The sequence below is a fragment of the Echinops telfairi genome, unplaced genomic scaffold, assembly GCF_000313985.2.
Source record: "Echinops telfairi isolate 266 unplaced genomic scaffold, ASM31398v2 ScPeMD7_70;HRSCAF=299, whole genome shotgun sequence".
Taxonomy (NCBI): Eukaryota; Metazoa; Chordata; class Mammalia; order Afrosoricida; family Tenrecidae; genus Echinops; species Echinops telfairi.
The window spans coordinates 70,201,611-70,225,446 of NW_022103968.1; the positions used below are offsets into that span (position 1 = coordinate 70,201,611).

General features: G+C 40.3%; 1 protein-coding gene and 1 non-coding gene across 2 annotated transcripts in view; both read right to left on the minus strand.

Moving 5' to 3' along the window:
- Positions 1-23,836, minus strand: part of KCNMA1 (potassium calcium-activated channel subfamily M alpha 1) — a 1,099,869-nt gene that overhangs the window by 68,475 nt on the left and 1,007,558 nt on the right. The window contains 3 exon segments of the mRNA XM_045291187.1: positions 2,881-3,011; positions 8,019-8,099; positions 8,895-9,008. Of these exon segments, the coding sequence (XP_045147122.1) occupies positions 2,881-3,011; positions 8,019-8,099; positions 8,895-9,008 (326 nt within the window).
- LOC115870059 lies at positions 12,824-13,017 on the minus strand. The gene has a single exon (XR_004046527.1). It is a non-coding gene; the product is annotated as a U2 spliceosomal RNA (small nuclear RNA).

Sequence of the window (23,836 nt, forward strand, 5' to 3'; positions counted from 1 at the left end):
TTGTCAGGAGAGGCCAGTCCCTGGAGAAGGAAACCATGTCTGACAGAGTAAAGGGGTAGCAAAAGAAAGGAATACCCTTATTAGATGGACTGACACAATGGCTGAAAGAGTGGGCTTAAGCACAGGCACAATTATGAAGATGGCACAGTGCAGTGTTGCGTTCTGCTGTGCACAGGGTGGCTATGGGTTGGAACCAACTTGATGGCACCAACACAACAATAACAACAATTATCCACCAACACCTGGGACAATTGGGTCTCTGAACACAGAAAAAATGAAATAGGAATTATAGTTCATACCACATTGTGGTAGTGACATAATCTGGTCTCAATTTGAGAATTAAGAGTGAAGTGGTGGAGTTTAGTCTGTCAATCAGGTCACATCTTGATGACCTCATAAGAAGGTAAATAGATCACTGGTGGTGGGACACTCACACTCCCTGTGAGACTTTCCTGTTGACAAGACACATGGAGCTATGCTAGATCCTGGAGCTGGAGGAGTCACATGGAGACTCACACCAGTGCTGAGATACTACTGCCATTGGATCCACAAGACTTTCCACCCAGTGGCCTGTGATCTTCCTGGATCATCACTGTATGTCTTGCTTGACATTTGCTTGCTTCCTTTGTCATCACTGTATGACTTGCTTGAGTCTTACGAGGAATTTATAGATTGGTATTGCACATATGGGCTAATATCAGACTTATGGACTTGATCTGGGCTGGGCTGGGAAGTTTTCTAAATATTCAACTGCTCTTGTATATAAAGCTCATTCTTATACACAGCCAAGTAAATCCTATTGAGTACAACTCTACTTTGATACACAGAATTGGCACAATAGAAATTAGTTTATACTTTAAGAATATTATACTTTAAATAATATTCTTCCCAATAAAATTCCTAAATTCTCAGAATTTTCCTCTAACCAGGTCAATGCACACTTAAGTTCTCACACTTCAGAAGTGTAAGTTTCTTATACTTTTGAAAATTTATAGTGAAATGTTTGTTTGATAATCTCTGTACCTCCTTCTAGACAGCATGCTTCATGCAAGATAGATTTTGCTTTTTGGTGTACTTCAGTCCCTGGGTGGTGAAATAAGTAGCTAAAAGGCCAAAAAAAAATTCTCATTGCCATTAGCTATTCGAAGTCAAACTCACTGACATCAAATTGATGCTGACTCATAGGAATTTTGAAGGCAAGGTAGAACTGTGTCCATGGGTTTCCATAATGCTAAGGTCAGGAATAGAAAGCCTTATCTTTCTCCCACCACTAAGGAGATTCTAATCAAAACCACAGTGAAATGTTCAGTGTGAAATGGTGCTACCACTCTGAAAAAGAGTTTGGCAGTTACTTCAAAAGTTGCACATAGAACTACCATATGGCCCAGCAATCCAAATTCTAGATATATATCCAAAAGAAATGAAAGGAAAACCACAGAAATCTGTATACCAATATCCAGGGAATTTCAAAATAGTCCAGAGATGCTAACAATAGTGTAATAGGTAGGTTTATTGTGCCAATCTGGCCAATAAGAACACAGAGGATTACTAAGGTCGTAGTTTGATTGGAGGGAAAAGAGATGAATGGTTCAACAAGCCCCACCACTCTCTCTCTTGCTTTCTGGTGACTGGACCAGCATGTGGCTGGTTTAGCTATTTCTCTACCTCAACTTGTGAAATACACTGCCTGTGGGACAGCCAACCCAGGGATTGTATTGCTAGAGCTTGAGGTTCTTTCGAGACTTGCTTCACCAAACTGCTGGTTTATATATCGCTTGAGCTTGAAGCTGTCGAATCCTGCTGTCTTGGATTGCTTAAGTTCGATATCCCATCCAGCCTGCTTCACTAAGCTCCTGACTTGCTGACTGTTGGTGACTGCCCTGCTGTTTGCTCTCTGTGGCTGGACTGCCTGCATTCCTCTGGGAAAGACTCAGCCGTCCGCTTTTTAGACTTTGGACCCAACAGCTCTCATGAACTGAAGGACTTCTAGTATATTAACAATTCCATGGAAGTGATTTGAACTGAGCCCTCTGTACAGCTGTTATAGTCCTTTATGCTTATCTATCTATCTATCTATCTATCTATCTATCTATCTATCTATCTATCATCTATCTATAATCATAAGTGTCCTGGTTTTGTTTCTCTAGAGAATCTTGTTTAACACAAATAGAAATGTCTATCAATAGATAAATGGATAAACAAAATGCATTATATACAATGGTGCTTCAAATAGGTTGTAAAAAAGAAAATGGAACTAAAAGACAATGGAATTTTTCCAGGAACTTTGAAGCACCATGGTATGTACAATGAAACATTATTCAACCACAAAGAGAAAGAAGTCCTAATGCATGCCAGAACATACACAAAGGTTTGTACCTTGAAAACATTATACTTAGTGAAGTTAGCCACAAAGTGAAACATAGTATATGCTCTCATAAGTATGAAATAAGTGAATATACAGAAAATACAGATTATTAAGGGTTACCAGGTGTTGGATGAAACATAAGTGTTTGCTTAAAAGACATTGAGCTTATTATGTTATTGGTGGTAAGACAATTAGAAAATAATTACAATAATAGTGACACACAATCAAGTATGTAATCAGTGCCACTGAATTATATATGTAAAAGTTATTGACATGGAAGATGTTTTGTTGTGTATATTTCACCAGACTATGAAAGGCCAATTACATTTTGAATCCTGCTAAAAATCCTATAGGGCAAATCTACTTGTTCACACATAGGGTCACCATGAGTTGGCACTACTCAATATTGGGGGTTTTGTAGCACAAGCAATAGCACAGTGCCTCTATCGCTGGAGGTACTCCATCCACGCGTTCCGCGAACATTGGGTATGTAGGAGGGCGGGGGGATGACTTACCGCACTCATGAGGGAATCAAGGACACTGACGGCAAATGCTGTCCCACAAGCAAATGGCTGTGTGAGGTACAGTTCCGTGTCAGGGTCATCGTCGTCATCTTGGTCCAAAAACTGAACATTAGTATCATTCACTAGAAAAAGTGTAAAAGAAGAATTAGCCCCCGTAACTACACTCAGACAGCTAAGTCCAAGAGAGATCAGGCTACTGGTTCACAAACAATGGGGCCACTCGGGCAGGGAGGGACATGGGAGAAGATATAGATGGCTTTTGGAGTTAGGTCAGTGGGACTCAATGGATGAGGTCCTATGTGATTCTTTAAGTCAACTTCTGGGGCTTGGAGAGCAATGGATTCAAGTGCACTGCATGGCAGACTGTGGAAGACCACCAGATGGCACTGTGGTCAGTTCTCTGATATAGTTTTGGCATCATGAAGGAAAAACACCCTGGAGCAACATGGGAGATGAACATATTTTAATCATGAATAGCCATGCTGGACCAAGAAGTTTAGCCACAAAGAATAGCAACTTATCCAGCATTGAGAGCAATGAATTGGACTACACAAAGGCAACAAAGCAAGGAATTAACTGTCAGGCATGACCCACAGCCTGCCCTGGGGACTGACCTTGATAGAACCTGGGGTCTAACAGGCTCTGCTAAATCCAAAGGAAACTCCAGGCAAAGTAGATCCCTGACTGTCTCTGACTGCTTTATCACAAAGACGTGCTCTTCCTTGAGTAGCATAAGGATGCCCACGTTCTCCCTTTCTCCTTTTGAATGACTCAAGCTTTCATGGGATTCAGTTAAGCAGTTTCAGCATTTGCTGCTGTATGATTGCCATGGGATGATTCCCCGAGGACTCCTCTGGCATACACATACAGGCTAATTGGTTGTCTTACTGAGATGTCTTTAACTTATTAAAAATTAAATGCCGAATTAATGTCCATCCCTATCTTGGCTTCAAAAATTATCCATTTGCAGGGAAGGTAATGGTGGGGGTGGTATATGGAGGAGGAAGAGATGAGGATCATGATTAATGAAATAATAATTGTGCTTTGAGGCAAAAAGTAGATTAAGTGTCCCCTTTCCTATTCCTATCTAAATGTACAAGCACAAACTTGTGTTTGTTTATATTAGGAAATAGAGTAAATGATAATTGGATAAAGAACTAGCATGAAATTATTCTTAAGTGACATCATATTGTCTCCCAAGAGAAAGATTAAAATAGAGAAAATCTTTGCTTCATGCATCCAAAGTTTATAGCATCTGAGTTCCTATCGTTTCTGCAGCATTTGAATTACAGACTACTGGATGGAGCACATGAGTGGTGCAAACATTTAATGCACTTGCTGCTAACTTAAAGGTTGGGGGCTTAAGTCTATGAAGAGTCACCTTGGTGACAAGGCCTGATGATCTCCTTCTCAAAAAGTAAGCCCTTGAAAATTCTAGGGAACATAGCTCTACTCTAACATACAGGGGGTTGTCATGAGTCATGATGGAATAGATGGCAGCTGGCTGTGTAAAGGTTCTAAGTCTAGAGTATGAAAATTGGGCTTCTAATCCAGATTCCATAGCCAATTACCTTGGGAAACAAAAGGGGCATGGCTATGGGACCTAGTTTTTAATGATGGTTTTTTTTTATGCTTACTTATTATACACTTTAGTTTCTCTAACTGTAATACTGCGGGCATAACAACAGTTCTCTCATGAGGTTATCAGGAGGCTTCTATGAAATTGTGCCTGGTGACCTTGGCTCAGCACCTGGATCACACTATACTCTTGATAAATGTTAGCTCAGATCACCATTGCCCTAACACATTAATGTTCCAGCCACCCACTACATTGTGGAAATCTTCAGCTTCCTTTTGCCCCTCTCAAGAAGCACTTATGATTTTGCTCAAGGATGCTATCAATGGTAGCTTTCCCTTGCCTTCCTCCATTTACCGAAGGGCATATAAAGCTTAGTCTTCCTGCCTTGGGGTCAGAAAGTGGTCACCTGAGACAGTATACAGCGGAGGCTTTAACAACTTACTTGTAGTAGCTGATGATGCTGTTTCTTCACCACTCCTTCACGAGCAGTGTCTATTAACTGGACTTTTTATTAGATTTGTTACTAGATTTGGAACGGAAGAAGCTCGAAGTAATGAGAACTCACTCTAGGCTTCCAGTGAATTGGGGCTTCAGGCAATGGGCAAAGAACTATCGGGTACCAACCTGGGCTCAGTTAAAATCCTTGTATTGTTCTGAGATAGTACCCGAGACACAGCAGCCAGTGTGCCTCCCACATCCATGTCACAGGCCGATAATTGAGTGGAATGTTCAGAGAGGATAAAAAGGAGTTGATACATGAATATAAGCCATTAGTAATAGGAGAAAGAGTATGCAAGAGGAGAAGAGAGCTCTCTAGACTTCTTGCTCAATTTCTCTATAAACCTAAAACTGTTCTAAGATATAAAGTCTACTTTAAAAAGAAGGTGATAAAAAGGAACCATACAAAAACATCTGTGATCAAGTACCTTTGGGAATATTTGAGTTAAATAAATTGAAACAATTTTCTGTCTTTTGGAACTTCTAAGAGCCTATGCTAACCTCCGTTGGGGATTTCCACATAGATGAGGTTTGGAACATGCAATAGAGTTTTAAACATTTGCTTGGCATTGGTACTCTCTGCGTGTATGTGTGTGTTTAATAGATAAGCTCATTGATTTGACGCTCTTAGAAATCTCCTTCTTTTTGACTGCACTCGGAATTAGAAGCTCTCAGAGAAGACAGATGCCATAATTCAAATGCACCAATTCTTCCCCAGTCTTCGTTATTCCTTGTTCAGCTTTCGCCTGCTTGTGAAGCAACTGAAAATATCACAGGCACATTTTCGTCCTGAAAGTGACATATTTTCTTTTTTTAACACCTGAAAGAGGTATTTTGCAGCAGATTTTCCCAATGAAATATGTCTTTTGATTTATTGAACTGATGCTTCCATGGGAATTGATTGTAGATCCAAATAAAACTAAATCCTTGACAACTTAAATCTCTGATCCAATTATCATAATGTTGCGTATTGGTCCAGCTGTGAAGACTGTTTTTACTTTTATGATGAGGTGTAATAAATACCAAAGGCTGCAGCTTTTTCTCTTCAACAGGGAAGTCCTTCAAGTGTTCTTCACGTTCAGTATGCAAAATCGGGACACATGTACATCACAGGTGGCAAACATGTCTTCCTCAAATCGTGATGTCACATTCTTCTTCATAGAGTCTAGCTACTTGTAGTATTTGCTGAGCACACACATTGAACAAGTGTGAGAAAGTATATGACCCTGATGCACACATTTACTGATTTTAAACTACGCTGTGTCTCTTTGTTCTCTTTGAATGACTGCCTCTTTTTGCTATGAACAGGTTCCACATGACCACAATTTAGTGTTCCGAAATTCCTTTTCCTTGTGATATTATCCATACTTTGTTATGATCCACAGAGTCTTTGTGTAATCAGTAAAACAGCTGTGCTTGTCAAAGGTGGTAAGATCACTAGAAAAACAGAGCTGAAGGCAGAAGCAAAAGTTGGCGTGAACACATGTGGAAGGCTCCCTCCAGACACAGAAGTAATCTGGTGAGGAACAAAGGGTTCAGGAAATTCAATTACACTGATCTACTGAATTCAATTATTTATAATATTCAACATTAATTGAATATGCGAATTGTTGCTTCAGACTGGAGGCACACCAGGCTTTTAAAGAAATCTATCCACTAAACACAAATGAAGGTATTTTTGTCAGTTGTGGCTGCATATAGGTTCTAAATAGATAGAAAAACAAATCTCTGGCAGTCATGCCTTCAAAATGCTAATATAAGTTGCTGCCATGAGAAGTTTGGATGAATTTCCAGATATCTGGAAATCCCCCATAAGTTTCCTGGGTCTGTTATGTTGCTAAGGTTCTGAAAAGAGCATCCCAGAAGCCTAGACTGTTGAAAAAGGTACAGCTGGAAACAGGAAATGGTACGGTACTCCCTGACCTGAGTGAATGTTGCCCTGATAAATAGCTACACCTATAATAATGCAGTGCTGAATGGTGGCCATTTGTTCCTCAGTCTCTAGACACCCCACAGCAAGATTACTGTGTTAAAAGCCTGTTCTCTTATTTTGAAATATATTTTGGGGCCAAGAAAATGGAGTGTCCATTTCATTTATGAGCCATTTGAAGGAAGGTGCTCCCTATCTGTCGATTCACCCCTCCACTGAGTAGCACTTAACTGTCTCTATTTTGAAGATCAGTCCCCAGTCCTGAGACCCATAGCTGATGGGTGCCTTTCACGGAGCATTAACCAAGTCATGGGGAATTGGTAAAGGGCCTGACAAATGCAGTCATCACCAGAGGCCTTTATCTTCCTGAGAAGACCACTCAGAATATCTCTGCGAAGGGCCAGGACCAGAGGGCAGTCTGGGGTGCAGGGCTGGGCCTTGGTTGTTGCTAACCACATCCTCTGAACCCATCCAGAAACCTGGATTTAGTAAGAAAAGGACAGCTCAGAGCTGCCTGCTTTATGGCTTCAGGACTAGAGATTTGGGGTAGGGGGTGGGGAGGCCTAGTAAGGAGGAAAAGGGCCAATAAGGTCAGAATAAAGGAAAATGAACAGCTGGAAGGAAGACATGGTCTTAAGTTTCTTTTCTTACAATTTTTATACTTTTCCTTTGACTTCCTCTGAGGGCTGTGAAGATGTGCTGGTCAAACTGACAGTGTGTGGGGAGAGGAATGGAAGGGAGAAGGCAGGAGAGCAGGGGAACATGTGAAGGAGAAGAAGATAAAACAAATCCAGGCCAGGAAAATGAATTAGAACAAAGATGCTTTGGAAATAACTGCCAGGTCAGATGGGTGTGATCAAAGGTTTACTTTTGCTGTGTGGGGAAAAAAATCATTAAGAAAGGCCAGAACAAGACAGCCGATTCCAATCAGAGGCACAAATAAAACACATTCAAAGCAGTGCCATGAGGATAGCGTTTCTGTTACAGCCAGTAGAAAAACAAAACAAAAAGAAAGAAACAAAACAACAACACAAAAAAGATACAAACAAGCAGATGATACTTGGAAACATCACCAACAGAACAAAAGGAGATACTTATGTGAAGGAAAATAGTGCTTCTTACCCAGTTCGGTTATCATTAGAATGTGCGTCCCACTGTTTTTTTCCTGATTGACTGATACCAAAGGCAACTTGCCTGGTTTAGCTAATTGGATACAGCATTTAAGGATTGGGGAAAGGGAGTGGAGGAAAGTATAGAAAGAGAAAAAGAGTGAGGGAATAATAGAGGAAACATTCTAAAGTAAAGGGACCCACGACCATTTGTCTTGGGGAAAGAGGGGCACTGCCGATTTGCAAGTTTACAAATCATAGTGATGATGCCATCGGCATGTTAAATGCTGAATTCCATTGACCAATGATTCTGGTCCTCAAAGCCCCATCAATTTTCAGTTCAGAGGGATATTTTTCTGAAAATGAGTGCAGGCTGAAAAGCAGTTCAATGAGCATAGATTAAATGCAGAATTATTACTCATTAACCCAATGCTGCTGCCAAGTTCTTGAAATGGCTTTGGCTTAGACCTGAAGCTGTGTACATCGGTGGACGATTCCAGCCATAGGAGTGCTCCAGATAGAATGCTCAAATGTGGTTCTTTTGGTGGAAAATCACCAGAAAGAATCCATGGACTAGGTTTTCCCCATCTCCGCCCCATCCCCTAACTCATGCCCCAGTCTTCAACCCATCGTGTCGTGCTCCACTGGAAACAGTGACCAACATGAAGGAAACTGTCTATTCATTGCCAAGGAATGATAGATCGGTTTTCCCTTTGGTAATCTGCCATGCTTCCACCCCTGCCTTTCCCCTACCCCTGCCCCTGCCCTCTTCCAACACAAACTCCATTAGCGCCTTCTAGGCTGTAAGAGCTGGGAAACAAACTAACCTCTACATATTCTGCATGGAAGAGATGACAAACATTCTCCCCCAAGTCTACATTCACCCTACCTAGTTCCGTGATGATGGGGATATTGACCCCAGTCGTGATGGATGGTTGGCGTAGCATCCCATGAACTGGACTGTTGTCTGGAGAGGACCTGTCCATTCCTGGAGGTGTGAACCCTATTGGGAAAAAGAGAAAGAGAAATCAGATATGGAGCTTTTAGAAACAATCAGAATGTATAAACAAAGCCCCAAATATGTAGCTCATGTGTTGTTAGCTGTCAATAATTCATATTCCCAGGAAAACCTACGATGCGATAATTTTTTTTAGAAAGACAAAATAAGACTATTAAAAAACTCCAACTCACTTTGATAGTTCTCTTAAAGTCCAGATTCGACCCCAATTTTTTAATCCTGCTCACAGATTTTGGCTTCCTTCTCCTTGCACACACCCAGGAGATTTGTACCTTTCAGTCTCTTCAAAGTTAGATCAGCCATGTGACATAAGAAATAACTCTGGACCATGAAAAGTGACCAGAAGTGATGAGTATAATTTCTGATTGAAGTATTTAATGCGTATACCTAACTTGCCATATGTTTCTTCCCAAGAATGATCACAATGGAAACACAGGTCCTTACAGAGATGAACAGCTGACTAGAACCTCCAACCATTTGAGTGAGAAAAAAAATCTACGTTGCTGTAAGACACGTAGATTTAGGGGGTTCCTGTCACCACCTAACCTGTTCTGCTCTCTGAAACCAATGATTACTTATCCTCTTGTCAGTTAGTGAATTCGGGGTGGTTTTTTGACATATTTTGGTCCGATGGATGAGAGAAGAAGTCTGCTAAAGGGGCCTTGAGCACACATTTCCTTGCTCTTAAAAAGACACATGGAAAGAGATTTTCTTAATTCACTAGACATTGTTTTGTGTGACATTAATGCTTGAAACTGGCAGCCATTTTACAATTAGAATGGATATTTGCTGAGGGCAAAACTAATTTAATGATACCAGCTGTGTTCGTTACATAATCTGTTGTCAATTTGCGACTATTAAGAGTGAATGGGGTGGAGTTTAGCCTGTCAATCAGGTCACAGTTTGATGTGTTAAAGAGATAAATAGCTCACAGAGGCCAGATACACTCACTCCTGGGGAGACATTCCTGTTAACAAGCCACATGAGCTATGCTGATAGATCCAGAACCCTGGAGCTGGAGGAGCCATGTGGAGACCTATGCCAGCAATGACATGCTTCCACCACCATTGGATCCAACGACTTTCCTTGGATCTGTCTTTGGTATTCCCCAGGAACTTCATTACTTTGCTCCCCTTGCTGCTCTGCTGAATGCCCTTAGTATTATCTATTTTTCTTAGATGAATTTGGACCACCAATTTTTCAACATAGGTTAAAAAAATTATATCAATCTTCATAACCAGTCTCTCTTCTTTATAATATGATGTTTTTACCAAGCCTTATCATACTACTAATTGCCTTCTTATTCCTTTATTAGGGTTTTATTTATGTGTAAATTCTTAAATAATAATGTAAAAATCTATCCAAAACTACCTCAGTTCTTTACCCATAGGAGAGAGGAGAGGTGGTAATGGATGCTTTACAATCCAGTAAACATTTAGTGATTACCAATTAAGATAATACTATCAGTAGCTATCCTTTTGAGTATTTGCTTCAAACCAGGCATAAACAAAATGTACAAAACTGTACTAAATTTTAAAAATTCAACATTTCATTTTATTCTCATAATTGCTCACTATGGGAGATACAGATATTTCCTGAGTAGTGGCAAACTACTTAATGAATGTGTGCCTTTTGTTTGTGTACATCTTCTAGTTAGTTCAACGAGGTATACTAATTCCAACACAGATTTGTTTGGTCTTTGATAGTTCATGGTGCGTTCAATATTCTTCACCGGCACCATCATTCAAATGTATTGATTCTTATTCTATCTTCCTTATTCAATGTCCAATGTTCACATGTGTAGGAGGCCATTGAAAACATCATGGCTTGGCTCAGGCACATCTTGTGTGTCCTGATGTTCATCCTTGGATCGAACATATTTGGTGGAACATCCTTGCTTTTCAACACTTTACAGAGGTGTTGTGCTGAAGATTTTCCCAATGCAATGTGTTGTTTGATCATCTTCCATGAGCATTGACCATGGGTCCCAACAGGACGAAATCCTTGACAGCTTTGATATTTCTACACTTCTGATGATGTTCTCTGCTGTCCATAAGGTCTTCAATGACTGTCTCCTCCAAAGTGGACAGCCTCTTTTGTGTCTGTCCTTACTCTGGAAGCTACGCTGACACCTGTTCACTTTGGGTGACCCTGCTGGTGTTTGAAATACTGGCACAACTTTCAACATCACAGAAGCCCACAAGCCACCACAGTATAACAAACTGACAGACAAGCAGTGGATTTATAGGATTTTAATCAAAGACAATGATAAGGAAAACTGAAAAAGAGAGAAGTATTTTACTTAAGTCACCACCCGCTTTTAAGAGAATTGTTGGATTGAAATCCTATTGTATAACTCAGGAGTACCTGGACTTCTATTTTATAGATGAAGAACCCGAGGCTTGAAGAAATTTCACAGAGTCCTCAGAGTTACGTGCTAATAAGAAGTGAGCCAATAGTTGAGCCCAAGATATCTGATTTCAAAACCCAAGCTCTTACACATTCCACTTATAAACGTCAGGCACAAACTTGACACCCATGTTCATGCTCAGGGAAGAGAATGCTGCTGTTGTTAGGTGCCATCAAATTGACCCCTGATACATAGTGACTCCCTATACAGTGGAATGAAATGCTACCATTCTTGTGGTTAGACCATTGTGATCCATAGGGTTTTCATTGATGCATTTTCAGAATTAAATTACCAGCCTTTTCTTCTCAATCCATTTTTTAAACCTTGATGAAATGTCTTTAGCATCATAACAGCACATTAGTAGTGGCTGTGCAGGAGGTACATTGGCCGGGAATTGGATCCCGATCTCCTGCCCATAAAGTGAAAATTCTACCACTGACCTAGGGATACATCTAATGATGAGAGTTGGGGCTTTATATGATTTATTGAACTTGAACAGTTTTCTGAGTGAGGATTTCTCATTCTGTTTCTCCAACATGGACATTCTTGGTCATCTTTTCTGGTGATTTAAATGTTTCTAAAGTTAACTCATGAAGTATTTGTTCAACTAATGGAAGATGTGTTTCCCACTTTCAATGGTCACTAGTTGGAGATTAGGATCCCTGGATTATATTCCATATACCAGTAGCTTTTACATGCAAAACTAATGTTGTTTGCATAAAGTTAATAAAGTTCAACCAAAAATGTCAACTTTGTTGCAGAGTTGATATATCATGGGAGGGAAGGAGACAAGACAATCAGGGACCAAGACTATTTAGAGCTGTTCCCTTTATTAACTGCTGCGGTGATGAATGGGGTTATTAGATGCTATCAAGTCAATTCCAACTCATAATGACCCTCTGTACAATAAAATGACTGGTCCTATGTCATCCTCATGATTTTTTCTTACGTTTAAGCCCATGAGTACAGCCAATGTGTCAATTCATCTAGCTGAGGGGCTTCATATTTTTTGCTGCCACTCTATTCTACCAAGCACGGTGTTCTTTTCCATGACAGTGATGTCATGGTGAAAGTATGTGAAACAAAGTCTCATCATTCTTGTACATTAGTCTGGCTGTGCTTCTCCCAAGACAGTTTTGCTGGTTCTTTGGGTAGCCCATGTTCTTCACCACCATAATTCAATTCTTCTTCAGTCTTCCATATTTATTGTCCAATTTTTACATGCGTGAGAAGTAATGGAAAATACCTAGGCTTGGGTCAGGTGCACCTTAGTCTTCAAAGGAACATCTTCGCTTTCAAGACTTCGAAGAAGCCTTGTACATCAGATTTACTCAATGCAATGCAATTTGATCTCTTGACTGTTATTTCCATGAACACTGACTGTGGATCTAAGCAAGAAGAAATCGTTGACAACCTCACTTTTTTCCCATTTTTCTTTTTTTTTTTTTTGGAGCAAGCTCCTAGTCCAACTCCCACTCGCAAAAATACATTTAATATGTTGTCCTCAGATAGAGGACGTATCAGATATTAAACTGATAAGAACAGATACTACACTTGATCTTAGCCAAAAGGCCGAGAAGCGATTTTTCATTGGCCCAGTTGTACAGATTTTTATTTCGTTTACGTTGAGTTGTAATCCATACTGCAATCCTTGATGGTCATCAGTAAGGGCTTCACGCCCTACTCACTTTCAGCCAGCAAGATTGTGTCATCTGCATATCACAGGCTGTTAATAAGCCTTCCTCCAATCCTGCTGCTGAATCCTTCTTCATAGAATCCAACTTCTCTGATTATTTGCTCCACATACAAATTTAATAAATATGGTGACAGGATACAACCCTGACACATTTTTCCTGATTTTAAACCATGCATTATAACCTGAATTCTATGTGTAAAACTGCTCTTGACCCATTTAAAGTTTGTGCATGTCACAGTCAAGTGTTCTGGAATTTTTGTTACTCTCAAGGCTATTTGACTTCTTTTGATCCACACAGTCAAATACCTTAGTATAGCCAATAAAATACAAGTAAACATCAGTTTGTTCTTCTCTCATTTCAATCAAGAGCCATCTGACATCATCAATGATATCCCTTGTTCCATATCATCAGCTTTTTCAAACATTTTATTGGTATTCTACTAATTCTGGGAGCCTTGTTTTTGGCTAATGCCTTCAGTGCAGCTTGGACTTATTCCTTCCCATTGTTAATTGATCATATGTTACCCCTTGAAATGGTTAAATGTCAACTAGCTCTTTTTGGTACAGTGTCTCTTATATTTTCTTTCCACCCTCTTTTGATGCTTCCTGCATACTTCAATATTTCCCCCCTAGAATCTTTCATTATTGCAACTCAAGTTTTGAATTTTTTTCTTTAGTCTTTTCAGTTTAAGATATGCTAAGTGTCTCTTTCCTTTTTGTTTTTCTAACTCTAGGTCTTTGCACAATCATTATAATACCTTACTTTGTTATTTCATTTCTTCTATTTGAACGGGGTAGATACCATCAAGTAGTATTAAAGGCCAGATTGCTCTATCCCATCTAATGGAAGAGGCCTGAGTTTCTATTCTCTCCAAGTCATTTAGGGGATCTGGGTCAACCTTGTCTTTTCAAACTACAGGTTGGCCACATTATGACCCATAAATGAAAACAAACAAACAAACAATTATAATAAATTCTAATCATCTTTAACAGAACTCTATGTGTGGGAAAGTCCTAAAATCTATTTCTATAGCCTTTACAATTAGCTTTGTATAATGTGAGGCTAGAAAAGTAGTGAAATAGAGGCATTCTCATACTAAGGTCTTCTACCCAATGGAAGCACTACCCTTGGGTTCATGCATACAGGAAAAGACCTTGCACAGAGAGATGTCTGGATACCCAGTATAGTTTGTCAGTTACAAATGCTAATGGAACCAGGCTTCTTGAGGACCGAAGGGGAAAATAGAATGTGAAAGCAAAATGAAACAGGAATTGGAGGCAAGCATGTCATTTCAAAATGAATGTTCATGCAAAGAATTGAGTCCTTTTCACAGCTGAAATGGAATATTAAAATAAAATAAAATACAATAAGACTTGTTGTAGATTCTGTAATGAAATACAGGTTTCCTAATACCCGGTGACCTGCATTTCTCCCTGCTTTATGGGTGCTATACATACAAGCCATATTTTCTCAAGTCAGCATTTGATGATGGATGTCAAAATACAGGCTATGTATTATGCATATAGCATGACCGCTTTAAGGTGTTTACTTGTCAAGTTCGGGAAATTAAAAAACGTCATATCCACTGAATCTGGACAGCTGTCACTAACAGTTTTTCATGCTTTTGAATGAAATCTTCTGATGCAAACAGTTTCGTTTTAACAGCTAGCACTTAAAATGTGTGTTCTTGGTAAGGTGATTGGCTGAAAAAACACACATCCCTAAGTTTAGAAAGCTGGGTGCTATATCTTCATTCAATATGACATACCCTGGTCACAGTATATTAATATAAAAATTAAATTAATTGAAATCAAGACATAGTAATGAAATAAAGCTTCGTGTTTTTCTTTATGGCAGTATGTTACTCAATGGTATAACATTTATATACAGGAGAGTGAAATAAGAAAATCTCTTCATATTTTTCTAGTGCTTCATCCTTTCAGTGTCTCCAAAACAATAGGCAGTTATTGAGCACCGACTGCCATTTCATTCTTGCTAGATAAAGCTTCACACATTCCCAAAATGCCAGATACAATCCTATCTTATCCCATTACTGGAGAGTGAGTCAAAAATCTGGTCATAGTATCTACTTCATATTTTGTCCTAGGAAATTTAGCAAGTGATTTTGTACTTCTATGTCCCTAATTCATTGATAAACCCATGTAGCAAGACACTAAGCACAATGAAACAAAAGTAAAGTGGATGTGGGTATTTCTCTGCCTGTCTTTGGGAGTGGGGGGAGCATATAGGACCTTGCAGTCAGCATTGAGTAAATGAATGTAAGGGAGAGACAATGATGGATGTATTTAATTTACTACTTTTTAGGGCATTCTATGTCTCTATGTACATCCTAAAAGAGGCAGTCAATCAGCCTCACAGTCATGTTCTAAGCCATCACTAAACTTGAAGCTGTGGTTGGATCATGCTCACTCTGCTTTGCACTTTGGACCTGGGCCTGAAACCCACAGACACCCAAATTACCAAAACAAAAAACCAAGCATGCTACTTCCCACTTGTCCTATGTCCATTCCGACCTTATGATGCCCAGTTGAACTCACTGAGAGTTTAATGGACCCACCATTATAAAGGATGACTTCTGCTTTCTCAGTTTGACTTAAACACACACACACACACACACACACACACTCTTCTGGCTCAAGTGGTTGCTAACTAGAAGGTTCTTGGTGAGCAAATTGAGGCTCTGTGGAAGAAAGGCCTGGTCTACTTCCAGAAAAATTACAACCAATATGGATGTCTATTTAGTTGCCATTGAACAGGCCTTGATATATGACAGTCCTGTGTATTACAGAGTAGAACTGTAATCGTCACTTCAAGAACTCAAGGACAATTTTTTTAATGGTTCAGATTAGCTAGTGTGTTAGTCTGGGTTGACTAGAGAAACAAATTCATAGACACTCATATATGTGTAAGAAAGAACCTTATATCAAAGAGCAACTGTACATTAAGAAAACACCCCAGCCCAGTCCACCTCAAGTCCATAAGTCCGATATTACCCCATATGTCCATACTAGTCCATAAATTCCTCTTTAGAATCAAGCAGCCACTGAATGCAGGAAGATCATAGGACAGACTACAAAACACTCGCAAAGGCCAAAGAACAGACCTGGAACTATTTATAGGATTTTCCATTTTTGTCAGTGGCCTTCATTTTGTTGTTGTTAACATGCTTTGGGGTTTTGTTGTTGTTATTGTTTTGTTGGTTTTGACTTCCTTTGTTGTTTTCTTTGGCTTTGCCTGGTTTTTGTGCTTATTAATGTCTCTGCATGTCTATCTAGGTAAAATAGGTGGGATGAACAACTCGGAGACCAAAAGAATGGGACTGATAGTCCTGGGGGGTGGGGGGAATATGGGGGAAGGGGAGGTGGGAGAAAGGAAGAGGTGGGGTGAAACGAAACCAGGGACAAGGGAACAACAAATGAACTAAACTCAATGGAGAGAAGGGTGTAGGATGCCTAGTGGATCTTAATCAAGGGCAATGTAGCCGCGAGGAATTACTAAACCCAGATAAAGGCCGAACATGATCGTGGAACAAGAGGGAAGTAAAAGTAAATAGAGGAAAGAACCAGGAGGCAAAGGACATTTATAGAGGTCTAAATACAGGCATGTACATATGTAAATACATTTATATATAACGAGCGGGGAACAGATCTATGTACTTATATCTGTATATTAAAAATTAAGGTTGCAAGTGGACATTGGGCCTCAACTCAAGTACTCCCTCAACACAAGAACACTTTGTTGTAATAATCCGGCACTCTGTGATACTCACCTTCCTGACACGATCGCTGAAGACAAAATGGATGCATAAGCTAATGTGGTGAAGAAAGCTGATGGTGCCCAGCTATCAAAAGATATAATGTCTGAGGTCTTAAAGGCTTGAAGATAAACAAGCGGCCAACTAGCTGAGAAGCAACAAATCCCACATGGAAGAAGCACACCAGCTTGTGTGATCATGAGTAGTGTTGTCGATGGGATCAGTATTCAGGCATCTAAGACCCAGAACAAAATCATCATACCCAATATGAAGGGGAAGTGGGGAGGGGGTGCATGAAGTGGAGACCCAAAGCCCATCTGGAGACAATTGGACATCCCCTCACAGAAGGGTCACAAGGAAGAGATGAGCCAGTCAGGGTGGAGTATAGCACTGATAAACCACACAACTTTCCTTTAGTTCTTTAAAGCTTTCTTCCCGCCACTATCATGACCTCAATTCTACCTTACAAATCAGATTAGACTAGAACATGTACACTGCTACAGATAAGAGCTGGCAACACAGGGAATTCGGGATAGATAAACCCCTCAGGGTCAACAATAAGAATAGAGATACCAGGAGGATAAGGGGCAGGTTGGGGGAGAAGGGGGAATGGATCACAAGGATCCACATATAACCCCCTCCCAGGGGGACAAACAACAGAAAAGTGGGTGAAGTGTGGCAGAGGATGATATAAGATATGAAAATAATAATTATAACTTATCAAGGGTTCATTAGGGAGGGGGAAGAAAAGGGGAGCTGATATCAAGGGCTCAAGTAGAAAGAAAATGTTTGAAAATGATAATGGCAGCATATGTACAAATGTCCTTGACACAATGGATGAATGTATGGATTGTGATAAGAGATGTAAGAGCCCCCGATAAAATTATTTAATAATAAAACAAGAAAGATTCTATGGGCAAAATATTGACCAATGCAGGAAGCATCAAAAGAAGATGGAACAAATACTCAGAGTTGTTGTACCAAAAAGAACTAGTTGGCATTCCACTGTTTCAGGAGGTAGCAGATGAGCAAAAACGAATAGTATGGAAGGAAGAAGTTCAAGCTGCACTGAAAGCATTAGCCACAAACAAGGCTCCAGGAATTGACGGAATACCCATTGAAGTGTTTCAACCAGTTGATGAATCACTGGAAGCACTGACTCTTCTATGCCAGGATATTTGGACAAGAACTACTTGGCCAACAGAGTGGAAGAGATCCATATTTGTGCCATTCTATAAAAGGTAAGCTCAAATTAGAGAACAATATCACACGCAAGGACAATTTTATTGAAGATCATCCAATAGTGGTTGCATTGACAGGAAGCTGCCAGAGCTGCAGGCCAGATTCAGAAGAGGACACAGACAAGGGATATCATTACTGATGTCAGGTGGATCGTGGCTCAAAGCAGAGAATACCACAAAGATGTTTACTTGTGCTTTATTGACTATGCTAAGCCATTCAACTTGTGGACTGTAACAAACTGTGAATAGTTTTGAGAAGAACAGGAATCCCAGAACACTACATTGTGGTCTTGAGGAATCTGTACAGGATTCATGAGGCAGTTGTGTGACCAGAACAAGGGCATTCCTCAGAGTTTAACATCAGGAAAGGTGTGCATCAGAGTTCCATCCTCTCACCATACTTGTTCAGTGTGCTGAGTAAATCATCAGAGAAGTTAGATTATATGAAGAAGAACGTGGCATAGGATTGGAGGAAGGGTTATTATATGCAGATGACACAACTTGCTTGCTGAAGGTGAGGAGGACTTGAGGCACTTGCTGCTGAAAATCCAGGATTGCAGCCTTCAGTATGGATTACAATTCAGTGTAAAAAAGGTTTTGTCCAGGGTTTTGTCTTGCTTGGATCAATTCTCATGGTGTAAGGAAAATCCTAAAAGGGAATTTTTACCTTTGGAAAAGAAATCCAATGCACTGCCTCTCCCATGTGCTTTCTCAGTCCCAGAACACATCCCTCCTACAGCCCCCTTCCTCCTTCACTAACGAGCTTGTCTGCACAAGAAACCCTTGCTTAATCTGCTCTCGCTGCCGTGCCCGCACAGATAAACTATGAAAGCTACACCCATTCAACATTCAGGGCCCAGATCTTCCGGAATGCCAGTTCCCCCTGAGTCGTCAGCTAATACATGTTTCCTCTTTCCTGCTCTCTAAGAGTGCTGCCTGGCCGTTCCTCAGTCACGGTTTTGCTGTTGCAATGGAAGCAGCGGTCAAGTTTACATGGCATCGAGGAAACCTGCTGTATAAGAGCTCTTTAAAGTGTGGAAAAGCAAAGAGGTTCCTCTGATTAAGTGACAACTTGGTGGTTTGAATACACCCAGTAGTGTTTCAGAAGACCTGGAAGACCAGTCTTAAAAACCCTATGGAACATAGGTCTACTCCAAACATAGGGTTACCATGAAGAGGTAACATGACTAGGTAACGGCTTCAGTTTTCAAAAAGCATTCGACGCATTCCATTATTTTACAGATGAGGAAACTAAGATACACTACACCAAAACAATTTGTCCAAGGGAACACAGCAAGGAATTAGCAGACCTCTGGTTTTAACCCAGACAAACTGACACCTGAGTTTCTCTAAACAACTGCTCCATAACCACTCACAACACTGCTTGTTTTCTCTACCAGACTTGCGCTCAGAGGTATTACCTGGGTCACGTATTTATTCTTTATAAACAAATAAAGCAAGCCTATTGAGTCCGTTTTGACTTACAGTGATTCGACAGGATGGAATCCAACTGCCCCGTGGCATTTCCAAGGCTGTCATCTTTACAGAAGCGGCCACACCTTTCTTCCACTAAGTAGCTGATGGGTTTGAACCATGGACTTTTAGGTTAGCAGCCCTTCCACTGTGCCACTAGGGCTCCTTCCTGTCAACTTAAACCAAACCAAACCAAACCTATTGCATCAAGTGGATTCTAATTCACAATGATGCTATAGAATGATGCTAATAGAACTGCCCAAGCAGTAAAGCTCCCACAGAACAACAGGTAGGTTTGAACTGCTAACCATTTAATTAACAGCTAAATGGCTAACTGCCATGCCACGAGGGTTCCATTTTCCTGTGGACTTAAGGAGCCTAGTCATTTTTATTTTAGTAGGTGAGGAAAATATATTTCAGATCAGTCAACAACAGTAATTTGGCTCAAGCATGGCCAGCGGGCAAGTGACCACTATATCCTAAAGTACACGAAGTTAGCCTCCCATACATTTAGATGGTTTCTCCTTCTCATGCACCAACCCTGGCAGGTGAGTTGGCAGCCTGGGCCAGTCTTATTCTTTTGTAGCTTTCACTTTTAAAAAATAGCAGAGAACAACTGGGACCCATTATAGTTATGCTTAACTTGCTTTGGTATGTTGGCGTGCACAATTCAGTACACGTAATAAGTGCTTTATTACAGGGTTTTTCCACAGGGGAAACACAAAATATTTTCTAAATCTTCCCTAGTTAAGTTCCCAAGTCTTTCCAGAGAAAGAGGAAAATGCACATTCTTATCAATTACCTTCCTAAAATAGATGGAGAAATGAAGGTAAGTGCTTCCACCCTCCCCCATTAGATTTAACATAAAGAAATTGGTTCAAATGCTGGGCCAAATTATCTTTTACTGTGTGCATATAAATGATGGTTAGAGAATCTATACCATGGATTCTACTAGGGAAATAAATTAGGCTGAGTCATCTAGGTTTGCTGAGACAGGTATTCAATATGAAGTTGTAACAGGGAAAGATCACTGTGAAAAAATGATCTATAAAGACATGTTAAAATCAAGAGCAACATCTCGTATTACATCATCTATGAGATGAATTAAATTTCCTGTTAATCTCAAGAAAAAAATGTCATCGAGCCAAATGTCAGATGAAGTGAAGATCAATAAAAATATTTTGATAAGTAAATACAACAATGCTATTTATATACAATTGGCAACTGCTGAAACATAAATTATCAAAATTTCCCATTGCTGCTTATGGGAAAATTATGCAGATTAGAACTTGATTAGGTTTATATCAAGAGACTCAATTTGGACTTTTAATCTATTAAGCTCCAATAAATGAGGCATCTGAATAGCTCCCCTGAGCAACTACAGTAATAGCCACGGCAGTCATTTCTGCAGAATGTATTTCAACAAATTCTTCAGTAGCTGGAGTAAAGAACATTCAGTGTGTAGATGCACAAATGCTTTTTTTAACTTGAGGAGGAAAATACATGAGCACAGAGTTTATTTGGGAAACAGATTTGGGGGTAAGACTGCCAGATAAATCCAGTCAAAGGATAAACCTCCGTTTAATCTTTAATATATATTTCTTCACCGTGGTTTTTAGTGACTTCCCACAAAGTTAGAGTTCTGGAATCAGGAAGGTCAGGCAACTGACCAGTGTTTGTCCAATAAAATAAATAAGATTGCTTACCAAGGTGGCATCTTATCCTGATACTTCTCACAGCTGTTCAACAGGCCACTTTCCATGTAGGAACCCCTGCTGGTTATAGGTTCCTCTCAAGTGTCAGAAGTCAATATTAGTAAAAGAGGGTAAGGGAAATGTGGTAACATTCCTCTAGTTCTTTAATGTCGACCCCGCCCCGCCCCGCCCCACCCTGACTATCATGATCCCAGTTCTACCTTACAAACCCAGCTAGACCAGAGCATGTGCACTGATATGGATAAGAGCTCTCAAACACACGGGAATGCAGGACAAACAAAGCCCTCAGGAACAATAATGGAAGTAGCGATACCATGAGGTTAGGGGAAAGGTGGGGGTAGAAAACGGGACCCGATCACAATGATCGACGTATAACCACCACCACCAGCACCCCAAGGGGAACAAACAACAGAAACGTGGGTGAAGCGAAATAGCAGTTGTATAAGATATGAAAATAATAATTTATCAATTATCAAGGGTTCATGAGGGAAGAAGGGTGGGAGGCAGAAAAAAAAATGAGGAGCTGACACCAAGGGCTCAAGTAGAAAGAAATTGTTTTGAAAAGGACAATGGCAACATATGTACAAGTGTGCTTGACACAATGGATGTCTGGATTTTAATAAGAGCTGTAAGAGGACCCAATAAAATGACTTAAAAAAAGAGGGTAAGGGAAAACTTAATTTTGGCTGTGTGGTTATCTCATTTATGTCAAATAACCTGTGTGCTTGGCACAGAAACTGGAGTTGGTAACTCTCCATCTTCGGCTGCGCACCTTATAGATTCTTCTGTAAAACCTGAACCACATCGTGAGGCCTCATTCTCTTCCTTACCGATCACTCTCTATGTCAAGATCCAAAGCTCGGTCATTCTTCTAATCAATACTTCCATTTTACAGAGGAAGAAACGGAGAGACAGAGAAGTGATTATATGGAAACTACGCTACTGGAGTCAGTTAATGGCAGAGTAAATATAGTTGATATTTATTGTTATCCATTCCTCCTCAAATCCTTTTCCATGTGAGGAACCTATTCCACAAAGTTTCTTTGATGTGGTGGCCAACCTGTTCCCAACCTTCAAGAATGAAACATGCAGTATGATTTTAGATGGTAGCAAGATTGTCTTCCATCACCTTCATTCAGAGGGAGGTCTGTTCCTCAGGCTGAGCCAATCCCGCATTTCTTTGAAAATCCCTAATTTCAGTCCCAAAACGTCCTTCAGAAGGACCTTGTCTAAGAGATATTAAATATGGTGTGGCTGTGAGGCCACAAGGATAGCAGCATGAACCTATTGCCCCCCACTCCTGGTGACCTCATATACAACAAAATGAATTGTTCTGCCCTGTCCCCATGATGAGGTGCAGGTTGGACTGCTGTGATCCACAGGGTTTTCACTGGATCATTTCTGTAAGCAAAGCATCAAGTCTTTCTTTCTAGTTGTAGGGGAAACGCCACAGAAACTTGCTCAGCACCATAAGCAGCACATACGGCTCCACAGGCCGTCAAGTGGTGGCTGAGCATGAGAGGAATGGAACCAAATCCAGCTCCTGCATTGTTCTTAGTAGGTGCCATTGATTGGGGGCCAACCCATAGCTACCCTGTGAACAACGGCAGGAAACCCTACATGGATTGCACAATCCCCATAACCGCTCTGATGCCTTAGGCCATTGTCGCCGTCACTGGGTCAATCTGTTCCTGCAAAGAGGGCAAGAATTCCTACAAGTGATCATTTTTGAGTCAAACATATTTTCTTTTTACCAGTTCCTATATATATATATATATATGTGTGTGTGTGTGTGACTAAATTTTCTACATTGCCCATTTATTACTTGAGTGAGGACAACATTTAATAATAATGTGTAATCTGCATGGGTTGAGAGAAATTGTGAATGGGCACATTTTGGAGGAGTTGTAAGGATCCTAAAGATTCATTTTGGCGCCCCTTTGATTGAGCAGATGGGAAAACTGAGGCTCTGCAATGAGAATGGACAAGTTGAAGGTTACAGATCATATAGCCTTTAGAATATAAGGGGCTTTTTTCATCATTTTTAACTTGACTCACTGCTATCTAGTCAAAGCTCTCTCTCTCTCTCTTTTAATCATTTTACTGGGGGCTCGTACAATTCTTATCATAAGCCATACATACATCTATTGTATCAAGCACATTTGTACATTTGTTGCCCTCATCATTCTGAAAACATTTTCTTTCTACTTGAGCCCTAGGTTATCAGCTCCTCAATTTTTCCCCTTCCTCCCCACTTCCCCCTCCCTCATGAACCCTTGATAATTTATGAATTATTATTATTTTGTCATAGCTTACACTTTCCAACATCGCCCTTCACCCACTTTTCTGTTGTCCATCCCCCAGAGAGGAGGTTTATATGTAGATCCCTGTAACCAGTTCCCCCTTTCCACCCCATCCTCCCTCCACTCTGCCGGTATCGCCACTCTCAGAACTGGTCCTGAAAGGATCATCTGCCCTGGATTCCCTGTGTTTCCAGTTCCT